At 42.0% G+C, this 26,260-nt stretch overlaps 1 protein-coding gene and 1 long non-coding RNA gene across 3 annotated transcripts in view; one reads left to right on the forward strand and one right to left on the reverse strand.

The window, feature by feature from the left end:
- The window catches only part of LOC137160627 (uncharacterized), a 51,812-nt gene that overhangs the window by 4,269 nt on the left and 21,283 nt on the right, over window positions 1-26,260 (forward strand). The gene's annotated exons all lie outside the window — the stretch shown is intronic.
- ITPR2 (inositol 1,4,5-trisphosphate receptor type 2) overlaps window positions 22,211-26,260 on the reverse strand; it is a 328,286-nt gene continuing 324,236 nt past the window's right edge. For both annotated transcript variants that reach the window (XM_067559269.1, XM_067559270.1), the window contains exon 57: window positions 22,211-26,103. In XM_067559269.1, the coding sequence (XP_067415370.1) occupies window positions 26,017-26,103 (87 nt within the window). In that variant the 3' untranslated portion in view covers window positions 22,211-26,016. The remainder of the gene's footprint in view (window positions 26,104-26,260) is intronic.

Consider the following 26,260-nt stretch of genomic DNA (forward strand, 5'->3'; position numbering starts at 1 on the left):
ACCTATGTTGCCATTCACAATGGCACTTCCAATGCTCATCTGCGTGAGGTGCTGAAGTACAAGATGGATGTTAATTTCTAATTATGTTTTTAGTTTAATTCGGATTAATATCCTAGATGAAACAGAAAGCACACAGCCCAGTCCCACTCCCACTGATGATAGAGACACAACTCTCATTGACTTCAGAGGAAGCAGGATCAAGCCCTAAATCTTCATTCTGGTGAAACACCGATTGAAAAGAATGGGAGTTCTGTGTAAGTAAGAACGAAGACTGAGTCTGCGTGGTGCTGAGTGCCCCCTGTGAGGTGCTGATCTCCACAAATGCCAGTGATTTTAATGGGAGTGGAGGTTGCTCAGCACCTTGCAAGATTGGGCCCTGGCAAGGGCACAGGTTTTAGCCTAAAATACATGGTAGAAAGGATGGACTTATGTTTTATGGCAAGGGACTGAGACTCACAGGACTGTAGGTTTAGTTCTTGGCTCTGCCATAGACTTCCTATGTGACCTTGAGCAAGTCACTTAAGTCCAGATCCTCAAAGTACTCAGGTGCCTAACTCCTACTGATTTATACGGGCACCTAAGTACCTTTGAGGATCCGTTCCATAATCTCTCCAGGCTTCAGCTCCCCATTTGTAAAATGGCCCCCCTTTGTTTGCTTTGTCTAGTTAGGTGTGGGTACAGTGCTTAGCACAATGGGGCCCTGCTCTAGCCTGGGACCCAGTACTGCTGCAATGCTTATAAGTAAGAACAACATGACAGAAACTTAAAATTTAAGGCTTGATGGCATTTCACAAGGGTTTAGTCTCTATTGTAAATAAAAACAGAGGATAACATTTTTCATAATGATGTATATTATAATGAGCAGCTTAATTATTTCCCTTAGCAAGTAATGGCCAATTATATATTAGGAAACTAAACCTGGCATTGTGCAACCTTTGATATTAAGACTCCAAAAATCTAATTTGTATCCCCTGAGACTTTACAGGAACTATCTCCTCTGCATGTAAATACACTTGAATAACTTAGATTTTCTTAAATCTAAAATATTCCATAGGAAAAGATTACTATTCAACAGACATCCATCATCTAAATAAACACATTGTTTGTTTCTAAAGCTATATTAAGAGTACTTATAAATCCCTTTAATGGGACAGCCTCCGTCCTTGCTTTTGTGCATCAGGCTTGTTTCTTTGCCATGAAAGCTTTGCATGTATAGAGCTTTAAAATATTTGAACATCGGGAACGAAATTAATGGAAGTTCTCTTAACAATTACTCACAAAAATAAAAAGGCTACATTTTTAGCAATCTGGAAAAAGTCTTCACATTTAGACATCAGTGCATGACTTTAATTAAAGTCAGCTTAATACACAAATCAGGGAAGGGCAAGAGAAAACAAATTTGACTTTATATGAATGCAACCTAAAAGTAGCTATTGTATCAGACTTCAATGATCCACATAGGAAATTCTTGCATTAACTTGTGCATCCATTGAAATATAAAAGAGCTGACACCCAATTCCAGACCCACGTATTGGAAAAAAATATTTCAGTCTTCATATCTACCTCTCATGAAGGGGGTACCAAAATGGTTACATGTGGATTGTGGGGTTGTTTTCTTTTTTTTTTAAAGTCAGTTCTGATGTTGCTGACCCTAACCTCAGCCAAGCATCTGACTATGGGACATTGGAAGTAACTTAGCCAGGAATGAATAAGGGTGGGCCTAAACCACCAACTTTGGATCCAGTTTCAAACTATTCCAAAGTCTGGTGGTGGTTGGCTTGCGGGTAGTTTGTTCAGCTCATTATGTAGATAGGAGCCAACTTGTTACTTCTGATCAAGATCTCAACTTTCTCAGGGTTCAGATGTGTTTTGGATCCAGATTTTGGCTTGCTCCATTATGGAGAAAGGGGGAGTTGCAAAATTTAGCTCTGAATGTGAACTTTCCTACTGTGTGTGGAGGTACAGATCTTTCAGCTTCAGGGGGTTCATCTCTAATAGAGATGGAGTGGATAGTGGGTAAACATGAATGTAAGAAGTATGGAGTCATAGATACATACAATGTAATATGAAGTCATAACAGATGACGATTTCCTCCAAAACAAATGCATTTATTATACCAAAAAATAAAAACCCATGGCACTGATGATTACAGTGGGTAAGTAAGAAGAGGGGTGAAGCACTTTACAGAAATCACCTAGTTACATGAAAAATGTCCAGACATTTAACAATTCCTAGGGAATTCAAAAGTTACTGATGCACAGAGCTTCTTGGGATCAATCCTTTTGTTCTTAACAATAGGGCTGATCCTCTAAAGCTAGTGGGAGTTTAGGGTGCTCAGAGCTCCACAGAACTGGGCCCTGTATACATGGTATCTGTTTGTAGAAATATAAATCTCCTCATGAAGGTCTTTGGGTTTGTTTGTTTGTTTTAAGTGAATAGTCCTGAAATCTCTAGTTATATTAACAACCTTTATGCAGCCCTATTGACTTCAGTGGGACAACTCATATGAGTCAGGACTACTCGTGTGGGTAATAGATTGCAGGATTGGGCCCAATACTGCTGCAAGAACGTACAGGCCTGATAAAATTGTTTAATATTTCCATTGTGGCCCTGAATTGGGTGGGGGGAGGAGGACAAGGCTACATTGGTGCTGGGTGTTTGTGATAGAAAGACAGGCCCTGCCCCGAAGAGTTTACAATGCTAAGGGGAAGGAAGAGATGGGCCAGGAGGACGGGGAAACAATCCCATTTAGCTTAATCAGTAGAAGTGTCAGCAGACCAACTGCCTAGCAATTAGCACAGATTTTCCATAAAGGACAATTAGTGCACTAACCATGACATTTACGGTAGGGTATTGTAACGGGGCACTGGATTTTGGGTTGTATGTACACATCCCGTTGTACCTCTTATGGCCCTTAGACCCTTTAAAATCAGACAATATATTTGCAGGGCATATAACTAGCTGCAAGCATGTGATCTACAGGAAGACAGATATAAGACTTCCTGCTTCTTAGCAAGAGCAGCAGTCAGGGAAGTCCAGGTGTGGGTTGATCTTTGTTGTAGCCAGGAAGGGATAACTAAAGGGGAAGTGTATCCCTTGTATCTTGAGTTTTTGTTCTTGTTTTGGAACTTGATTCAAAGTAAAGCCAGCCATGAAGAAAGGGACTTGGACTGAATTGGGAGCTTTATTCTACCTTTCCTGGCCAATGAATTTGCCATTTGGATAACAGATACATTTGTTTTCAAAGCAGAGGGCAGACTATTAGAGCAGCCATACTACAGGTTATTGGCACAGGATTTCAAGATTTGTATATGCTTCTGTCATAAATGAAGACTAACCATTAATAATTTTGAAGATCATAGTCTCTTGATGGGAAAAGGTGTGCATATGAATTTTGCTTAATAGAAATACTTGTTCAATGGTCCAGAGCTGACTTTGTGCCTGATCTTGTGAGGTGCTGTTTGCAAGATTCAATGTCCCCTCAATTTCCTGTGGACTTGATGGAATTATCAGATACAGGGACTTTCATCTCCATTAAGGTAGCCATTCGTGACTGTACTCCAGTAATTGAGGTGCATTCATGGTCAGAAGCTGATGACCAAAAGCACAAACTCCTCAGCATGTCTTTTTTCCACTGGACCAAAGGTTGGTTTCCCAACTCATGTCCCTCCACTTGATGTGCCCATGTGATATAACTAAGACTAAGACATTTGGGCTCTTCATAGTTCTCTCACACTGCATTTTTTGAATGTGAAACAACATATGAGAAATGTAGCACCTTTACAAACTATAAATACTTTATTTCTTCTTTCATTTAACCATACTTCATTCCACTGGAAGCATTTGAAACCCGTCCTTTGCATTCCATTGAATGAGGAGAAGAAAGGTAATGTGTGATAAGAACATAAAATATACTAAAAAGTCGCTAGTCCTTTTTATTTAACTTTGCTAAGTCAATAAGACTTAATTTCAGTAAGAGTGAAATTGAAATCAAGGAAGTATCAATCATGTGACAGCTCATTCCCATCCTATAATTAAATTTGATACCCAATTAGCATTGTATAATAGACGCAATTATAACAAAAATCCTTAGGGATATGAAATGTCCAGATTTTTCTAGAGAGCTGGAATGGATGCCTCACTTACAAGCTTTCACTTCCGGGTCACTAGTTCAAACACAGCCCGGAGCCCTGATCCTGCAATGAACTTGACATGAGTAGACCCACTGCCCACATGGAAACCTCTTCAACTCAAGGTGTTTGGATCGGCACCCAGGTCAGTAGTGATTGAGGAGTAGGTGATATTCATGATTGAATGAGTAGTTATTAGAAAACCATGCTTTGTCATTATGAGCTTGAAATTTTGCCCATTTCTGTAAAAAGTTTCACTAAGGGGGGTGTGTGTGTGTGTGTGTGTGTGTGTGTGTATATATATATATATATATATACTTTTACCCATTACGAAGAGCCAGTAGAGATCTGGTTTTGAGCAAAAATAGTTTTCTATGGAAAACACAAATGTCTCCTTTCTCCAGGTCTTCAATGAAAAAGCTCAGACTGCAAAGCAAATGGCAACAATTTTCACATGAATTTCTACAGATTGTTTTTCAAATGTGCATGGCTCCAGTAGTGACTGACTTACCAGTGCTCAGTGGTCTTTATGAAATTAGTGCCACAGATAGGGATGAGTGGTGTACAAATACCTAAATAGTCTCAGGCCACTTCCAAGTCCCACTGAAATGAAAGTTTTTAAGAAGTTAGGGCCAAGGAAAGTAAATGATCAATCTTGGTTTCTTGCTTGCATTTATTTTAACATTAATTTTGGACCATTAAAGAGGCACCAATTGTCTCACTTCCTTTTAGTTAAGATAAGTCCAAAGCTGACAGTGAAGAGTTACAAAGGGATCTCACTAAACTGGGTGACTGGGCAACAATATGATAGATAAAATTCGGTGTTAAGTGTAAAATAATGCACGTTGGAAGAAATAATCCCCAACTATACATAATGATGGGGTTTAAATTAGCTGTTACCACTCAAGAAAGCTCTTGTTTCCTTCCTGAGAACTATCCAGGATGTCTCCATCTACTTAATATGCAGTGGCAGTCAAAAAAGCCGACAATGTTAGGAACCATTAGGAAAAGGATAAATAATAAAACAAACGTTTTTACCACTACATAAATCCATGGTACATCCACACCTTGAATACTGCATGCAGTTCTGGTTGCCCCAGCTCAAAAAAGAGGTATTAGAATTGGAAAAGATACAGAAAAGGGAAACAAAAAAGACTAGGGGCGTGGAACCACTTCCATATGAGAAGAGATTAAAAAGACTGAGACTGTTCATCTTAAAAACGAGATGACTAAGGGGGGTTATGCTAGAGACTTATAAAATCATAAATGGGGTGGAGAAAGTGAATAAGGAAGTGTCATTTACCCTTTCATGTAACACAAGACCACTAGGGATCACCCAATGAAATTAATAGACAACCATTTAAAACAAACGCAAGCAAGTACTACTATACACAACACTCAGTCAACCAGTGGAACTAATTTCCATTGGATTTTATGAATGCCAAAAATACAACTGGGTTAAAAAAGGAATTAGATAAGTTCATGGAGGATAGGTCCATCAATGGTTATTAGCTCAGATGCTCAAGGATGCAATCCCATGCTCTGGGCTTCCCTAACCTCCTACTTCCGGATGCTGGGAGTGGATGATGGGATTGATTGCTCGATAATTGCCCTGTTCTGTTCACTCCCTCTGAAACAAATGGCATTGGCCACTGTCAGAAGACAGGATACTAGGCTAGATGGACCATTGGTCTGACACAGTGTGGCCATTTTTATGTTCATGGGTACAAGTCTCACCCTCCCTTCAGGAAGGTCCATTCACTGGGGAAGGGTCAGCAGCAGTGGCTGTCTGGATAGAAAAGACTGTTGCTGCTATCTCAGAGGACTGTTGCCTGACAAGCACTATGATGAGGGGGAGCACCTATACCCTTGAAAGGATCCAGGGAGAGTCTTGATGGGAGTGGGCACCTATATGCTCACTTCTCACCAAAATTGGTGGCAGTGGAGAAAATTACATTTCCTTCAGTCTTATTGAGATAATCCTGCCTCAAAAAGCTTACAATCTTCCTGTGTGTGGCCAGTGGTCCACACCACAGGGCCCTGGTCTTGACTAGGGGCTTTAAACACTACTACAATGGAAAAATATATATAAATTTTATAGTCGCACCTAGAGGCCTCAACTGAGATCACGACCCCACTGTGCTAGGTACTGTATGAACACACAGAAAGAGACAAGCCCTTCTACAAAGAGCTTACATCTAGTTCATGTGCATTGGCCCATTTTGCCAGCTGTTGCAACTTTTGGTGTGTTTTCTTAGTTTCAGCAGGAGCTGGGATCAGCTATTACCTGGGAACCTCTGCTTTCTTTTCCTTTGAAGGCAACTTTTAGCCTGCCTGGTTGCAGAGTAAAGACTGAAAACATGCTCCAACACCAGGAGACAAATAAAAAGAACCCCACATTTATTTGGCTTATATTGATGGGACTTTAAAAATATATCTTGAGTTTTGGGTGGCCTGCGTCATGATTTTGAATGTTTGGAATTTGCAATACTGTTTTGCTGTGGCGTGAAGTGAAACTGCTAAGTTGTCTATACACTGATCACATGTAACTGATATATGTGATCCATGATGCTTTGCCCACCAAAGAGGGGTGTTTTATTCCTTCTGAGTTTGTTCCCAAAGTTCGAAGAGGGCATTTGCTTCTAAATTGCTAACAGGGATGTTCAAGATTATATTTTTTGCCAGATAAATTCTTCTCCACAACACTATTTTATCACTGTAATTTCCCTTTCAATCCATTGAGTACACATTCCTTTTCTACAAGGATTGGTACTTCATATTTATCCAGCTTAGTCATGTTTAGTTGCATTAAGAACAGAATCTTTGCCCTTTTCTTCATTTTCACTGTTTTGGGTTCCACACAGCTTGTACTGCTTTCTGGTGCATAACTAGAGGATGCTGTGATAAAACAAAACAATTATAACAGAATTTGGATCCAATAAACAACAAACTCATTTTTGATTTTGCTTCTTAAGTTTTAAGTATGAACTATCCTATGGGGACTATTGCTAAGAGTTTCCATAGAGTTAGAGGGCTCTCTGACACCTCCAGTGAACGGACATGGCAGTTCATGCTCTTAACTGAAGATGTTGGGCCTGATTCTGCAGTCACTCAGCCAGGGTTTACATGGCTATAATTCCACTGACTCTTATTGTGAAGTCAACAGGAGACTTGCCATTAACATCAGTAGTGCAGGATCAAACCTGTAGCCGGGTGTAATGTGAGAGCAGAGTCATGAATAGTCTTTACTGTGGGGCTCATAAAAGAAAAGGCATAATTGCCCGACCCTGGCATTCCTAATTTAAGGATAACAGGAAAATGTAACTTACTAACGTTCTTTTAAAATGTACAGTTATCAGATCAGATCCAAGTCCAGGCTTTCAAATAAATATTGTGTGTGCTTTTTTTTAGTAAAATTGAGACACTAAAGCTTATACTTTTAATTATATATTAAAAATAAATGAATGCAGTGGTACAGCATTAGCGGTGGCTGCAGTAGCTTCTCCCAATTGCATTGTTAGTGTGCTTTAGCTCCAATAGCTAGGGATCTTCTCCAGGCATGAGAAGGTAGAGGATTGAAAAGACCATGGAAATTCAACTGTCTTCCTGCCAATACTGCTAATAATGGCAACAATTCATGCCAGGTGTACTGGTGTTGATTAATGTAGAAATCACCAGGGGCAGATTCTTATCCCCTTACTCACAATGAAAAGGTAGCACCCTATTCCACAAGGAGCCCTACAAATGTCAGTGAAACTACTTGTGGAACAAGATGCCAAGTCAGTGTGGGTAAGGGCATTGTGATCTGGCTCTTGTCTAGGAAATGAACCTAGACCATTACTCAACACACCTCTGCCTTCCCAACAGCCATCACATGGTACCAACCACAATATAGCTACTTTTCAAATAGTATCCTTTTTGATGGGATCTGCCTAGAAATAAGTTACTTTGGCATGTAAAACAGTACATGCGTATCCAAAGACATCTCTATTTCAGACAATTTGAATGAAGTTCAGAGCCCAGCACCATCAGGGTGAAAGAGTGCAAGAGAAATTGGCAATTCTACATCTTATACAATTTTTTTTGACAGTCATGCTGAATCTCACCAAAGATTATGGCTTCATCAATGCATGCTGCCAGAGGTGTAGTCATAACAAGAGCTGTGTGCTTTTCAAAGTAGCTGCCCTCTACCACAGGCTTACTTTGAAGTAGAATCAAATGTACTGTTTTGTGGGGTTGCAGGTTGACAGTGCAGCTCAAAATAGAAGATACGTTGGCCCAGTACCCAGGTGGACATTGAAATACATCTTCGAAGCATAGTTCTGTAGCACAGTCTATGTCCCTCCCTCCACTTAGCAAGATGTAAGAATTCTGCTACTCAGCTGTCAGCTGTGAGATCACAACTCAGTCTTGAGCTGGGAGGCAATGTTGTCTGATGTTTAGAGCAGGGCATAGGTTGCTGAGGCCCTGATTTCTATTCTTGAGTCTGCCACATTTACATGGAATTGACTGGGACTGTTTTATGTTGTAAAGTACTATTCACTATGGACAATGGAGCAGAATCAGGTCCTTCATGAGCTTTGGCTGCTCAGCGCTATTTATCTGTTCCTCCCTCAGTCTCACATCTGTAAAATGGCAATAATACTTCTGTGAAATGCTTTGGGATCCTTAGATAAGAGGAGCTATAGAAGTGCAAGCTATTGTTATTTTAATAAGAGTTGACTTACCCCTAATATGACAGCCCACCACTTGGCAATAAGCTGCTTATCAGGCAGTCAGAGAGGGAGGGGATGAGGAGGGGGAAGATGCAGACAGGGTGTGGGAAGGGAAGGAGCTGTTCTGAAGCCAGTTTCACCAACCTGTGAATGATTCCTGTGTCACAGTTAGTTATTTTATATTCACAAATGCAATGTGCAAAGTATTTTATCTAGTCATAGCAAATACAAGATTTCTAAATGTACACCATGTTTACTTAAGGGCTCTACTTTATTCAGTAGGCAGCCTTGGGTCCTGTGGGGGAGGGGAAAGGCTTAGGAGCCAGGAAGATCTTGGGTGAGTCACTCTCTCACCAGGTGACCCTGTGCAAATCACTTGACCTCCTTGTGGCTCAGTCAGTCCACTGTAGAACAGAATAAAAATGTAGCTGGGACCTCAGTGGAAAGTCAAAGGCTGCATTCTGAACTGAGCATTCTTGGGTCAAGAATCAATTGCATTCAGAACTCTTAGTTCTGCAAATGCCATCCACAAAAAAGCCATGAACAGTTACTCGTGTGTGATTTGCATCTTACAAGTTCCATGGCAGGAATCTCTGCTAAATGCTCCACTCATTATGGTGTGGTACCAGAGCCCATCAAAGTCAATGGAAAGACTTCCATAGCTTTAGAGCAGGCCTTTTTTGCCTCCCTCTAGAGACCACATATGGGTTTTGAACATCCCATGGGGAGGAGGTGGAGGTTAAAAAAAGCCCACTAATATATACAAATAACAAGGGATCAGAAGATTCCAGGGGATGTTTAAAAATATATATATGAATTTTGCATCCAGGTCGCCAGCCCCTGTTAATATCTGAAAGCTCTTGGAATCTAAAGGCTGTCTGGTGACCTGTAGGAATTGCTTTTGGTGATCTCAGTCCAATTCTCAGAAGGTATCACTGAAACCTGCCAGCACCCCTGTTGGCAGGCTTGCTTAGGCTTGGGAATGAGAGGGTAGCTCTGCTTTCCTGAGTTGATCCCTGTAGGTCAAGGTTGAGACATGGGCAAAGCAGGGGGTCTTCATTATATAAGGTTGGGTGGCAGGTGATTAGTCACAAATGTCTGAAGTCTCAGTACTGCTATGTGTGGAGGAAGGGTGTGGGTACAGAGTGCTGCTCTTGTTAAAACTTACTTTGAAAGGGGCCAGATCTCATGTAACTGTAGCTATATGGTCACTGGGACTTTTTCCAATCTGTCTTTTATGTTCTTGGGGACAAATCTTTTAGAAGCAAGTGTGTTAAGATGGACAAGGGGGTGATGGTCAAAATCTATTCTACCATTGAATAGATTTTACTCCAGCTAGGTAAAATCTAGGATGGATGCATGCACACTCACTCCCTTCAGGACTGCAGGGGCTGCCATTTCCTCACCAGCGCTCACACTTCGCTCTTGTGTTAAACACTTGCTGCTTTGCATACTTTGAACTAGAGAATCTAATTATCTTCCAGGATTCTTACTTCCCCCACAACCAAGTTTGTGGTATGAAGCTATATCTTGAATATATTTATCTGAAGGGAGAAATTATCCCAAAATCAGGGGAACTGATTTTCATCTATCACTGGCTTCAATGGCAGCTGTGCCTGTGTATCTGAGAGGAGACTCTGGACCTTATTTATAGCTTTGTTGCCAGCTACAACACAATTGCCACTGTCTTTATAGCTGGGATGCTCTGGTTTAGCACATCCCATTAGAGAGAACAACAAATCTCTGCCTCCTTAAATATCATAATATCTTTATTCAAGGAAAAGACTCTCCGGGTAAGAGCTGGGAACTATTTGGCAGCTGCTTAACGTTCTAGATAAGTAGACTAGTCCTTGTTTTTCCATTGCGGCACCATCCTATATAGTCCAGTCCAGTCATGCAATAACAAAACTTATCATCTGAGAATCGCCGTGCAGTGACAAAGGTGGTCAATGTAATTTTCCCTGTTTCCTAGATGGGGGCAGTGAAGTGACTGTCACAATGTCAGGCAGTCAATAGTAGAGTAGGGAATAAAACTTGTGTCCTGCTCTAACCATTAGGATATGTCTACGTATCTATATCCTTATGAGCCAAACTACTGCAGTATCTGATTATATAGGCCATATTATTGTAAGTTCCATTAATGTTTGTTAAAAATATGAAAGACATTTTATTCCTCCCCATCAAAATTTATATAACTTGGAGTTAAGTCTCTAAAAGCAAACTCATTGGAAAGAACACAGGAGCTCTGCCAGATAATCTGTTGAATTGAGAGACTCTGGTTCTGAACTGTTAGTTGAAAGGGAGCTGTCAGTGAGCCAAAAATATGCAGAGCAAAGGGGATCTCCTTCTGACACATGGTGGTCTGGCACCATGATGTTTAAATAGGTACAGCACCTGGACTGGAATTTTGTTTGACCCAAACCTGAATTAACCTAGGGTTGTGGTAGATGCCTCATTACTTGGATATCTTTCTGAAGATATGGGCTCAATGCAGAAATTACCAGGTGAGGTTCTTTGGTTGTTGATATACAGGTCAGACTAGATGATCATAATGTTACCTATTGAATCTAATTTTTCAGGTTTAAAGTAAGTTTGGTTAGGTTTTGCTTTATTTTTTCTTTTTCCATTCTTGTGCATTCCTCTCCCTCCTGCTTTCAGCTAAGCCCGGAAGCAGAAGTATCATATTAACATGAGAGGCTAGTCTTGTTGTAATTCCAACCCATCCAGAGCCAGGAACCACAGACAATTTTGCAAGACAGTTTGTACTCAGTAAATTTCCATCTCCGTTTGTAGTTTTCCTTAGTTGGATTGGCTATAACTGCATAAGAGTACACATCCCAAATGAGGCCCTCTGGACAAACTCTTAAAAATACAGTTAATGGATTTTGAGAGCATTATAACCATCGAGTCTGACCCACTGCATAACACAGGCCATAGAGTTTCACCTAATAACTTCTGCATCAAGCCATAGCTTCTGGTTGATAGAGAGCCTATTTTCTAGAAAGACATCCATAAAGAGTCAATCAACTATCGATGACACCACCCCAACAGTATCACAAACATCAAAATGTAATCAGCTCCACCACCAAACCACTATGTGAGTTCCTAATCTCACCATCTTCCAACTTCCTGAGCTCTAGGGGGAAAGATGGGCCTTGCCCTTAAAATAAGAATCCCACTGTCAGTTTCTTCTTCCCCTTCTTGCAGTATGTCCACATTCTTATTCATATTTTGTACTTCTATAGCACCTTGCATCTAAGGATCTCAAAGACCTTTACAAATATTCATCAATCTACACCCCTGGTAAGAAGCACTATTGTCCCTGTCACAGGGTAGCTAGCCCCTGCAAGCAGAGATGGTCCAGCTCCCCTGTGTCAGAGCAGTAGTGGCCAGTGAAGCCAATCAAAGGGAATGGTGCTGCAGTTGGGGCTATAGAAGCCTGTCAGAGGACAGGAAGAAAGGGAGTTACTGGGTCAGGCTGTGCCTGGGACCACAGAGGAGTGGAGCTAACACATGTGGCAGGTCCCTGGAGCGAGGGGCCAGATGCCCAGGACGGTTGCCCTAGAGCAGCTGTTCCAGTAACAGAGCTGGCTGAATAAAGACTGGCTGAGAAGGAAGCTGGCTGGGATTGCGAGGCTGCAAGAAGCAGGATCACCGGACACCCCTGGGAAGGGAGGCTGTGAAAACCGAGGGCAGGGTGAGCTGAGAGACTGTCTTTTTTTGGTCTGTTTGCTTATGTATGGGCAACAAACTTACTTAAAGGAGACTGGGTGTGGCAGTGTATGATTGGAAGCTGGGGAGAAGCACTGCCGTGTCACATGGTGGAGAATGTGAGCAACTTGATCAGCCCCTGGTACTAGGAGGGAGCAAAATGGACCTTTGCTGCCCCATGAAAAGAAAGTTGAATTCGTAATCGTGATTGACCCAGGCCCCATTTGGGTGGCTAAGATGAAAATTGAGGGGATCCTCCTGTTAGTAACAGGGCAGCAGTAGACAATACAGTGGCAACAAGAACAGCAGCCCCAGACCAAGTATCTCATCAAGCAGTTGATGAAGATCCTGCAGAAACGTTAGGAGGCACAACTTGCTGCTTACCAAGGTGGCAAGAGGCCCATTTGCAACAACAAGGGTGGTGACGAGCAGTTGGGCCAAGCCAACACTCTTGAAAATGGGACCTTGGACCAGCTCGTCCTGGGCCTGGCAAAACTGGGACCATACGAGAGTGGCAAGTGCTGTGGAATGGGAAGAATTGCCCTGGATGGCCTGCATAGCACCATTTCTGATAGGTGAGGCTCCAGACACTTACCAAGCAGTAAGCAACGAACAGGTGAGCTCCTCACTAGTGATGAAAGTGGTCACCCTGGGCCGTTTGGGACTGATTCTAGAAGCGTATAGATTCTGATTTTTGTGTGAAATGGTTTCTGTGAGGGGCTCTCAGACATGACAGAATCTTGTAGTTCAATGGCTGTGCCCTGAGGCCAGCTTGATAGATAGTATCCAGGCCCAATTTGTCCTGGAGTAGTTCCTAAAGATTCTACCCATGGGAACCCAAAGCTGGGTAAGGCACTTGCAGCCAGACTCCATAGAGAAAGCTGTTGAATGGGCCGATGCCTTCTTGGAGGCTGAGGGGGGACAAGCAGCCTAACTTAAGGAGGCCCAACAGAGGGTGGCCCAGGGAAGCTCTCAAGGGGGAAAGACCAGAAACTGGGGGGATACACAAGAGCTGATGTGGGCCTGGGTAGTCCTATAATGTAGTGGCAGCACTTGTGGGGCTGGCCATGGGAGCCCAGAGGTGTGTTTTAGGAGTGGCCAGCCTGAGCATATTAGACAAGGGTATCTGGTCCTGGAGCATGATTATCTAGGTTATCACTACAGCTGGACAAAGGGCTGGGAGTCCACTCAGAAGGTTATGGGGGTTCAGATATATGTGGAACCAGTTAGATTGGGAGAAACGATGGTCAAGGAACTTATGAAGTCAGGTTGTGGGTGTACCCTTGTCCTGGAAGTTGGTCTACTTTGTTTACCCTTGTCCCAGCATCTTCTGGTAACCTCTTCTGTTTCATGTATCCATGCAAGAGCCACATCTACCCCAGGGCAGAAATTGAGCAGGGGTTCCAGGGTTGGAGAGCTCAGCTGTGTGCTGGGGTGGTTAATGATCTGCCCTGGCCAATAATTCTGTGGAGCGACTGCAGTTTTCACCCCTCATGCAGTAGAAAATGCAACAGGACAGGGAGGCTGAGGAGGTAAGAAATCAAGAGGGCTGGAAGCTTGAGTAAGAACAGTAAGGGGGCGGGGGCGGAGAGGAAGCTCTTCACCAGCCCCAAAGCCTGTGGGAGCAGCTTTAAAAAGTACCAACAAGAATTGCAGGAGGTAAGCATCTTTATGGAAGAAAAATATTGATCAGTTGATAAGCTGCAGCAAGAATTGGCCTGGGTCCAGGTAGAGAGAAGAGCTAGGGACTGGAGGCTAACAGGGACCCAACCAAAGCCTTAAACTCAGCAGCCTGCTGAGGAGAAAGGAAGCTCTGGAGGAAGGGGAACTCCCAGCAAGCCTGAACTAGACAGAAGCTGTGTCCCTAAGGCAGAGAGAGAGAGAGAGAGGATTACAGAACTGTCTGGGCCGGGGAGGCCTCAGGGGCCCTGAGCACACACAGGAAAGGCTATAGAGCTCTCCAGGCAGCAAGAAGGTTGAGACATTGCAGCAGGCGGAGACGATGCTGGAATCCAGAGACTCTTGTTGGGACTTTTACATTTTATTTGGGCTCCGAGGTAAGAGTTTTTTTTAAATGGTTGCACACTAGAAGTGCTCCTTTCCAGGAGGCTTTTCTAAGGGAGAGATGCTGCTGTAGAGTGTTTGTTCTCCTTGACTGGACTGTTAAAAAGACTTCATTGAGGGGGTAAGGTAGGCCACTGCAGAGATACATTTCACCACAAGGCTGTGCTTGGGAGGCAATGGTGCCTCTTCTCCAATCCCATTTCACAGCTGAGTGCCCTGAGGCACAGAGAGATGAAATGATTTGCCTAAAGTCACACAGTTCCAGGAATAGAACCCTAATCTGGTGATTCATGCTTCCCTTCCATCTGCCTAGGCCTGACCTCCCCCCAGGCAGAAAGTGTATGACCTGTGGGGGTGTCAGAACCTGGATTCCCAAAGACTGCCCTCTTTCATAATCACAGCCTCTAAATCTGTGCCTTCCATTGTGCATATGAATATTTTAGAATGTGCATACAAGCACTAGATTTGTGCATACAAACTGCAATCATTTGTGCAGTTCAGGTACACCCAAATCTGATTTGCTTATATCTTTTAGAGACACCAAGAAATTGGACCTCTAACAAATTGTGAGTAAAAGTTTAGAAGTCAAATTTGAGGCCAGATTTAAGTGTTGTCCTTCTTAGGGCATGTTGACTGACTAAACAAATAGCTCTATCAGGGTGAGGAATGGGCCTGAACCAAAACCCAAATCCCAATATCTTCAAATATGAAAATGCAAACCACGAACCAAAGGTTGTGGCTTGAGCTCTGCTTAGGATTGATACTGCTTCCTCAAGATCATTTCAGAGTTCCTCTGGGTTCAGCGTCCTGAACTCTCAGTGTAGCTGTAGGTCATTGTAACTTTGCTCCAATTAACAAAATTAAGGCTACTTGATGCTATAGCACTTAGTAATATATCTTTATACATTTTGTAATTGACTAGAATTTCAGAATCCCCTTCTTTGGAGCATTCAGTGTATAGCTATTTAAATAAATTATGCAAAGTTATGACTGAGACCACAGTTTTACGCTCGGGGCTAGATTCACAGAGGAACTTAGGCATGGTGATGCTGAGCATTGGCTAGCTTAACTCTCAGGTCCCTAGAAAATCATCAAGATTCACAAAGCCAGAGTTTGGCATCTTGGCAAAGGAATGGACAGAGCTAGGTGACTTTGGTTCATGAAAGCTAGCAGGCCAGGTGGCTCCCTGCTTAAGCTAGCCCATGTGAGATGTCAAGGGGAGGGATGTTGTCCTAAACCCCGCTCCTTTCATGGAAATATGTGCCTAAATCTGTGCTGCAGGGGAACACCTCTTCTGCTTGGGATTCTCAGCTGCAAACCTGCCCATGGAGTTAGGTGGCTTTTTTTTGCAGGGGGCAGGACAGATAACCTCCCTCAGTCCCTCTTCTCTATGGACAGGGTACTCATCTGGGATGTGGAAGACCCCTCAGTTCAAATCACACCCTCGCCCTGACGAAAGAAGTAATATAAACAGGGGTCTGCCACCTTTCAGATGAGTATCCTGATCACTAGACTATGGGATAGTGACTGATGTGGGGCTCCCTCACCCTCTCCTGTTGAAACTGTTCCACTGTGGCTACATTGTGTCCCTGGAACAGGTGAACTCAACCCTGGGTCAACTACCTCCTGGCTGAGTGCAGTAACCACCAGACTACAGAATCATTCTCATGCTGTCTTTCTGGCCCAGTGACTCTGGAGGGGCGCCTTGTACTGGGGGTTCTTCCACATCCAAGGTGAGTAACCAAACCACAGGGCTACAAGTAATGGGGGGAGATTATCTTCCTCCCACCCCTAGATTGTCTTGTGTGAGCACTCATGCATGGCTTGATCTGGTAAGTGGCCTCGGAAAATGCCTACTGGATCGGGCCTGCAGGTGAGTTAGGCGGAGGAATGCCTATCTATCTTCTCCCAGCTTGTGCATTGTTCTGGGGCTAAGGTGTCCAGATATCTAGAGGGAGGCAGCAGTGCACATGCTCAGAGTTAGACACATAGGCACCTATGGAACTCAAGTACCGAGTGAGTTTAGGTGCCTACAGGGTTTCATGGCTGCTGGGTAGGATTCACAACTCCCTCACCTCCCCCCCCCCACCCCCCGCCAATGAGGCCTCATATAGGTGCCTAAAGTGGCAGTTGGAGGTGGAGTCACAAAGGGACTTAGGAACCTTAGTTTTGAGTGTTATTGGGAGCTAATACATAACACTATGGAGTTTGGGGGCCAGAAGGAAAAAATTATTGACTGGTAACTTGGGTCCCAATTCTGCAATTGGGATCCACCTGAATGAAACTCCTCCCCTGCTCCCCCTCATTTGCAAACAAAATCAACAAGATTCCAATAGTGCTTTGTATAAGCACAGAAGTTTACCCCCCAGCTCCAATTGCAGGGTGAAGACCTAGGTTTGTCAGTCTGGTTTTTTTTCCAGTTTGAGTTTCTTCAAAATGTACTTGTTTAACAGACCTTACTGAGATTTAAAAATCAAGTCAAGTCTGAAAATTGTCTGTACTGTGCTATAACTTGCTGCATGTAGCACTTAAGAAATTCCAGTTTATTATGTATTGCATTAATTGACATGTTTTATAATTTTAAAGAGACATTTTAGGGTGCAAATGTAATCCATGTGCTTGCATTGCAGCATTTAGTGATGTCAAGTGAAAAAACAGTGGGGGAAGATACAAAACTTTTGCCTTTATTTTGGGGACTTGCTGGATCTGGGCAGGGTGATTGCAAGACAGATTGGAATAATACAGAAATTGGGTGTGTTAGGCACTAGATGTGCTCATTAGCTGTTTGAAGCCACTTTGTTTACCGGGTTATGGAAGTAACCTGCCGGCAGGACACACTCCGAGTTGCTTTCTGAGAATGGAACCAAGGAGAGAGGGAGGAGTTGATGATCAAGAGTTGGAGCCAGACTTGAAAGAATCAGTTATGGCAATAAGCCCCACTGCTAGGGTGAGCAGCCGGCCTGGACCCACGGGTGGGTGGGAACTAAGCCCAGAGACCCATGGCAGAAGGTGGAGGGGAAGCCTCACTGGGGAAGGGTGGTAGGAAGCCCAAGCCCTGGCCTAGGCCCAGACCCTTCCCCCCCCCCCCGGGTTGACCTGGTGGCTCCTGCTCTAACCATGAGGTACCACTTTCCTCCTGGAGCCAGGCAAGAACCCAGGCATCCTGGCTCCCAGCCCCTCCAGTCTAACCACTAGTCTTCACTTGTCTCCCAGAGCCTGGAGAGAAAGGAAAGAACCTAGGCATCTAGACTCCCAGCCTTTCCCCATGCCCTCCCCACTCTAACCATTAGGCCCCACACCCCTCCCAGAGCCAGGCAAGTATCCAGGTGTCCGGGTTCCCAGCCCCCACATTCTAACTGCTAGCCCCCGGGAAGACTGGGGCGGGGCCTCGGAGGGGCAGGGTAGGTCACCCACGGACTAAACTAAAAGTCAGCACCTGTGTATTGCACAGCACAAGGACTTGGAGGGTCTGTTGGATGGACTGTGATCCTAGGACTCTGCTACTTTCTTGAATTTAGAGTGCAGGCTCTCTCTTTCTTTCAACTGCAGCAACAGACTAGAACTTGCTGTGGGCTGTGCAAATTACAGACTGTCATTGCAAGGATTCAGGGGATGTTTGAAGGAAGCTGTGGGACTATCATGTGTTTCCCAGAATCTGAGGGGCCTTACATGCCTTACAGAAGGCTTGGAAACCCTTCCACAGAGCCTGCAAAGGGTAAAACACTCTCTTGGGGTTCTTCTCCAGGAGGAATTTATGTACATGCACATAATTTTATTTTTGCATTTGAACTATGATGGTAACAAGTACAAAACCTGCAGGAAGGAAGTATCCTCTAAAGTGTTGTGAAGACTGACGATAATTCTAAGAGACAGTTGTATCAAGGGTTATAAATAGTTATGTATTCATATACAGATTTAGTAAACATTTTCCTTGAGAGATTGTTTGCTCTCCTATCAGACTTTAAATCTGTATTATATATGTCCTAAAAAGATTCCACTCTGGTCTGTACAACAGCAGGAAGAGGAAAGAAATACTATACCAGATATTAGCATCTTGCCTTTCACAAACTTATTGCTACAATTCTTTCGAGAGTATCACAGAGTGATCCAGTTGATAGTGTACATGGATTTTCACAAAGGCTTTTACAAGGTCCCACACCAAAGGCTCTTAAGCAAAGTAAGCAGTCATGGGATAAGAGGGAAGGCCCTCTTATGGGTCATGAACTGGTTAACAGATAGGAAACAAAGGGTAAGAATAAATGGTCAGTTTTCACTGTGGAGAGAGGTAAATAGCAGGGTCCCCCAAGGATCTGTACTGTGCTGTTCAGCATGTTGATAAAAGAGCTGGAAAAGCAGGTAAAGAAGTGAGATGGGAAAGTTTGCAGACTAACAAAATTATTCAAGATAGTTAAGTCCAAAGTTGACTGTGTAGAGTTACGAAGGGGTCACACAAAAGTGAGGGTCAGGCAAAATTAAAAAAAAAAAAAAAGGGCAGATGAAATTCAAAGTAATGCACATTGAAAAATATAATATAATTAGCTGTTGGCACTCAAGAAAGAGATCTTGGCGTTATCATGGATAGCTCGATGTGCAGCACCTGTCAAAAAAGCTAAAAGAATGTTGGGAACCATTAAGAAAGGGATAGATAGCACAGGAAATATCATAAATCCATGGGACACCCACATGTTGAATACTGTGTGCAGTTCTGGTCACTTCATCTAAAAAAAAAAAGATCTATGGGAATTGGAAAAAGCACAGAAAAGGGCAACAAAAATGACCAGGCGTACGGTACAGTTTCTATATGAGGAGGGATTAAAAAGACTGGGACTGGTTAGTTTAGAAAAGATAAATGATGTGGAGAAAGTGAATAAGGAAATGTTATTTGCCGCTTCACATAACAAGAACCAGGGGTCAACTGATTGTGCAAAATAGTACTTCCTTATGTTTTAAACTGATTCATTTCAATCACTCTGTGGAACTTGTGTGGGATGTTGCAAAGGCCAAAAGTATAACTAGGTTCAATAAAGAATCAGGTATGTCCATCAATGGCTATTAACCAAGATGGTCAGGGATGTAACCTCTTGCTTTGGGTGTCCCTAAGTCTCTGACTACCAGAAACTGGGACTGGATGACGGGACAGGTCACTCAATAATTGCACTGTTCTGTTCATTCCCTCTGAAGCATCTGGCACTGGCCACTGTTGGAAGACAGGATCTGACCCAGTATGGCCATTATTATGTTCTTCTAAGCAAGGTGGTGAGTGTTCTACTTTGATTCTGCCGTTCCTGACTGAGAAATCCAGGGCAAATAATCTGTGTTGTGTTCTATACATTCTGAGAGGTTGCTTTCCCAACCTTAAATGAGAAAGGTAATAGAGTATTCTTCTGTGTAAAGAGAAAGGTAATAGTTGGCTGTTTGTAGCAACTGACAAACTTTGAAATTGCAAAGTTATAAAGGCAATTTGTCTTGTGCCTTGTAACTTTCTGCTTGAAGCTAGAGAATTATGGCATACAGATAGAATATGTGAGTATGAAGTGATGATAGCAGTACACTTCTAATGTAAAATTCCTTGAGCTTGAATTTAGTTGCTCATTCCTATTTCAGTAGATTTCATGGAGGAAATATACAGAATGCTCAGTCTATGACCCTATGAAATAGGAATCATATGGTCAGTTGTTCTTATGGGCATTCTGGGAGAAAGGAAAAAAAGGTTAGATTTTTAGGTCTACTGTTTCCTTTATTTAAAAATAAAATGGATTGCGGTCTCTAGATGACAGACATGCTGTTCCAAAGATGATGTCCCATCCTTTGTCAAAGCAACAATAGCTGTAGAAGACAAGGAGCCTAACTCTTCCTTAAACTACACCTGAGCAAATGCACTAAAGAAGTCAGTGTAACTGAAGGTGAGGAACTAATCTGCCCAGAGTTGCAGATCGTGAACAAAATGGAGATCTTTTTAAGGGTCGACATTTCTCAGAAATAAAAACCTAAAGATAATCTCCTAAATTTATATCATCTGCTTAATTTTTTTCTAGAAGCCTTGAGCACCTAATGGCTCCTGTATGGGCTTAGCCTAAAATTAGGCTCCTAATTTTTTTTTTTTTAAATCTTGGCCTAGAAGATTACAGCCTTAAATTGGGGCAACGCAGTTACTTTTAGGACTTCACTTATGAAAAAGCCCTCTAAAAACACAATATCCTTTCTATAGAATTTTTAAACCACCCTTTAGACTATAATAGAGTTCAACACTGGTAAAGAATTCTACAGGATACTTTTAAAATTATTCAGAGACCATCATATTCTATTGTCACTTTTCTGAGAGTGACTTTTCTAAAACTAAGTGAAGCAAAACTGGCAGTTCCCTCACCACACTCAATACATCATCTCTCAACACTTGACCACAGTTTCCATTTTACTCCAGTTCCTCCAGCTCACAAAGGCAACTTCTTTGGCTGTTTTTCTGGTCTACTTTCTTTGATGGGGAGGGGGAGGAACAACCTACTACTTTTTCAATATGTTTCTTCAAGCACTTGTGCATAAAGCATCTCAAACTCGCCTGTGTGTGTGTCCATCCTTTAGGTAGAGCACATTAGATTATTTCCACCAATTATTACTCTGAAGGGACCTTTAAACCAACTCATGTGCTCTTATTTGATGGATGAATCTCCACAATAGAAGTCTAGGGCAAAAACAAGAGCTGTCTGACCATGAATCTTTGTAAGAATAACTAGGAATTTCAGACTGGAACTGATGGAAATGCAATATATCTTCTAAAAACTTCAGTTGTTTTTCAGTGCTTATGAAAGGTATCAGATTGACAACCCTGGTGATTTGTTTTATACACCTGATCCTGTGAGGTGCTGAGAATCTTCAATTCCTATTGACCTCAGTAAGTGTTGTGACGGTGCTCAAGTCCTTGAAGGGTTTAAGCCCTGTATCCACAAGACAAGTATCTTACAGACATGGCAGTGAAAGCTTTTCCCTTCTGCTGAGCTAATGTGCCTTATGCTTTTGAAAGAACCACTGCTAGAGATGAATGTCTGTTTCATGCTCCATTCAATCCCTGGCCTGTGGTGAGATTCCCAACAAAGGTGCTAATCTATGTCAAATGTGACTTTTTGTATGTGTGTGGGGATGGGTCTTGATCCAGCAGAGCCTTTTAAGATGTGCTTAAAGTTGAGCATGTAATCACATTGGGCTGGAATTGCAAACGTACGTAGGTGCCTAAAGAGGCTGAAAAGTGTCTATTGGAACTTTCAAAATCACCTAAGTAGGCTAAGCATTATGGGAGTTAGATGCCTATCTGCAACTTTAGGACCTAAATCCCTTTGGAAATCTGGCCCTTTGGCTCTAATGGGAAGACGTATGTATTTAAGTACACATTTAATTGCTTTGCTGGGTTTGGGACTTATCCCTGAGGAATTAGGTTGACGCCACTGAATCTGTGACGTGAAAGAAACATTTTTACATACAGAACATTTATTGTAACGGCCCAGTCATCATGCAAAGCAAACATCCTAGCTCTTCTTAGAAGATTTTAATTCAGCAGCAACACGGCTCTGCAATGGAATATACAGAAACAAACATGTATAAAATGACAACTTTTAATAAAAACTTAGTCAGCAGCAATAGACATACTTATGTAGATTCTAATTGTCAAATAGTTTAGTTATTCCTTCTAAGGCACTGAAGGTTCATAGATGTTTATATTTTCAATCATTCTGTATAAATATGTACGTGTTATACTTGCATAGGAATAGGACATCTCAGCTTCATTAAACAAAGATATACATACAAATGTGTATAAAAGTGATTCCTCCCCTCCTCCCGTTATCTTCCATGAACCCATCAATGGGGATTATTTTAGAAAAGGCTTGGAGCCCGGTCCTGCAACTGTTAATCATGTAAGTGTCCCCTGTTGAAGTTAATGGGACTACTTGCCCGTGTAAGGATACCTCATGTGAGTAAGGACTGCAGGACTAGGACCTGACCTTCCAGCAGATTCAGCAAGCATGTCAAACACAAGTGAAAGATATTTATAATCTGTGCAAGTAGCATTTTCTACTTTTATTGATTAAGGAGGTCTGTATCCGAAGCAATAAATATCAGAAAGGCTCTGTGGCAAACATCAGCTGGTGTCTATTACAACTTGAAGTTTTAGCTCTCAGCTAAACAGCAATGCTGTAATAGATGAGTTCTTGTGAGGAAGGGGAATGTTACTGGGGATGGAGGGTAGAGAAAGTGTTTGCAGCTTGGAATTGTAGTCAGGAACTTAGTGCACAAATAAGTCTGTTCTCAAGTTTTCCAGCTCATACAGCAAAAACTTCCCTTCTTGTGCAGTCATTTGGTTGGTTTTCTAACTGTAAACAAATGCCAGCTACTTCCAGTCTTATCCCATTCCTCCCCCACCACAGATAACCATCATAAATATATTTTAGTTCCAATAAATGCTACTTACACTCATCAGCAGTGTAAGAGGGAATTGGTATTGAAATGGAGTTGGCTACTTTATACAGTTTGTCAAATCTAAAGTGAATTAAAAATGATAGGGCTGGATTCTCTAACTTACAATTATAACTCCACTGACTTAAGGGAAAGTGAGAGGAGGAAAATCTGGCCTTTATCTCAATTTCACTTTCTGTCACTGATGTAGCTGAAGTGATATAAACTTTCAGGGTATGGCTACACTTCAAATGATACAGCGGCACCACTGCAGTGCTTCAGTGTAGATGTTACCTTCGCTGACAGGAGGATTTACTGCTCTGAAAGGTGGTAGCTTGGTCAACGGAAGACTGTCTACACTGGGACTTAGGTTGGCTTGACAATGTTGCTCAAGGGTGTGGATTTTTCACACCTCTGGCTGAAGTAGTTAAACTGACCTAATTTTCTAGTGTAAATCAGGCCTTCCTACAAATTCAATCCAGTGGTGTAAACCACAAATGACCCTGGTACATTTTATCTTGGTTTCAAGCAAGTCAAGGCCTCTAGCATGTTGATTGTACAAAATAAAGATAGGGTTCATCAGTTTAATTAATGAGGCACAAGTTATACTTTTCCAAGTTTAAAAATTCCCAGCCGGGAAAAGAGGCTCCCCTCATGGAATTTATATTGCACTGTCCTCTCAGGCTGAGGTGCACCTTGTGGACAGATCATAAGGTGCAAACTCCTAACTGCAGAGTCTGAGGATCAATGGAGAAACTAAACTTCACCCCCATAGATCCTGGTCATTCATGTAGATCCTGGCTCCCAATGGAACACACTGTGTGTAACACACACACAGGTGCTACTGTACACAGGCTAGGCCCAAAGTTGGGATGTGCATTTCTGATAGGGAAATACACAACTTGATCTTGAAAGTGTTTTAGTGCCTCTCAGAATTAAGCACATATAAGGACCCTTACAGTGTCAAAGTGCTGAAGACATATACAGAGCTCCCTTTTTGTAAATCAGGCCCTGCCTCAACTCTCCCTTTATCCCATGTGAAAGATATGGCTTCCAGGAACAGCCATAAAGAGGTGTGTGCGTGGGGTGGGAGTTAATTAGAGGAGAGAAAAGTCCCATTTTTTTGTTGTTGTTTCAGTCCTGCCAGGTCTCACCTGATTTGCTTTTATTCAAACACAATCGTAACATTACCCATTTTTGGAATAAATATTGGAGCTAGTAAAAATTATCAAACTGGTTTTGACAAAAGAAGGCTTTTTAACAAGATCTGGGGGGAAAAAAAACTATTTCTGCTTTAAAAACCAGATTTATTGGAAATGATTAACTTTTTTGGCTATTCAGTGACTGAAAACCTTAAGTCTTTTGACAAATTCATTTTTGTTGAATTTTCCTTTTCTGAAATTTTTCATGGGCAAGGGAATAGGCACTGGAACTAGAAGGTTTCCATTATATACAGGGTTTACAGTTTGGTTCAATGACTTTCAGCACCCCCACTATAAAAATTGTTCCTGGGGAGGGGGAAATGGTTTCCCAAGCAGCTCTAATGAATACCTCTTTAAATCCCTTATTGATACCTGCTAAATACCCTGCTCTTAAACTAAAAGGGAGGCTTTTCAAAGGCACAAAGGGCAGTTAGGTACCTAAATTCCTTTGAAAATCAATATGAACTGGGGGGACACACTCCCATTTGTGACTTGAAAACCTACTCCTGAGGCTAAAAATCTCTTGAGGTTTAACAAACCCTTTCTCTTCAAATAGTTAGAATAATATAGCTGAAAAGTGCAAACTTATGCTTGGACACTACAGTCCTGACTTAAGAGCCCAGTCCAACAAGGTCATCTTCCACTGAAGTCAATGGGAATTCCATGCATGAAGGGCAAGCAGGAACAGACCATTAATCCAGATAATATTCCCACTGAAACTAGGACTGAGTAAAGACAGCAGGATATGGCCCTTATTCATTTACGTCAAACAGTGTCGACAGTGTGTTTATGGAAGGTAATGACACCATTACAATTACTTCTAGATAGTTGTTCTTAAAACTTTTTACCAAAAAAGTATCTCAGTACAAATTTTAAAATACATTTTCTCCCTAAATGCTTTTTAGAGCTTGAATTTAAAACATGATTTAACATCATAATATGTGAAATCTCCACTTGAAGTTACATGAATAGAGAACATCTGACTCTGGGAGAAAAATCATTTCCAGTTATGTTGTCAGTGTTCTGTGCATTAATTCCAAGTTCTGACAGCTGTATATCCATTGTGCTCCATGTCATAAATAAAAAATTGCATGGCGACAGTTAAAATTAAAAAGCACTAATGTTTCTTTGCCACTTTTTTTAGTCTTTTGAGTGTAGGGTTTTTGGTTTTTTTTGCCTTTAACAGAAATTAACTTGCAGTGATGTTATAGCTGCTCCTACTGATGTATTTATGGTAATATTTAAAAAAAAAAAAAAGTAAATGCAAGCAAATATAACAATTGTTGCTATTTGGTGAATAAAACAAAAAACTTCTATTGATTCTGCAGAAGGCTGTTGCATTTGTGGTATTAAACTATTTCTTCTCCCCCACGCCTTGGTTATTTCCATTACTCTGGGAAGAAATCTTAAAATCACTTTAAGAACACAGCCAAATACTGCCCTGACTTGCAATTTATACAGTCCCCACTGAAGCCAATTGAGTTGCAGAGAGTGTAAACCCAGCAGAACTTAGCCAGTAGAATGAATACAGAACTGCTCCCTTGTATTTCTTGCATTCTGGGTTGTGGTCCCTTTCACCCATGAAAAACAGTTACAAATTGTTCTCAGAGCTAAACCACTTAACGTCTTGGCACTTGGTTGTTTTTAACTTTGTAACAATAGGCACTGTTCACTCCTCTGGATCTCAGCTTTTGACTCTGCAATCAAGCAGGAATACTGGCGAAAGGCTAGTCACGTCTTCTCCCCATGGTATCAGTGTGGTGGCATGTGATGATTCACATGGGGTGTGTTTGATCCAAGAAAGCCCAGCCTCTGCTTATTTTTTCTTTGTTCTGTCATCTAAGGTGGAAATGGAGATATAGATGAGATTTTTTTATTATTTAGCAGCAGCACATGCAATTACAGTGCAACAGCATTAGAAAGGCCTTTTTGAAAGGTACATATAAGCAAAATAACTGCAAGTTTTTTCATCAAAGGAATCCTGTACTCAGTTTTT

The sequence above is a fragment of the Emydura macquarii genome, unplaced genomic scaffold, assembly GCF_026122565.2.
Source record: "Emydura macquarii macquarii isolate MOO-44397 ecotype Brisbane River unplaced genomic scaffold, CSIRO-AGI_Emac_v2 contig_2205, whole genome shotgun sequence".
NCBI lineage: Eukaryota > Metazoa > Chordata > Testudines > Chelidae > Emydura > Emydura macquarii.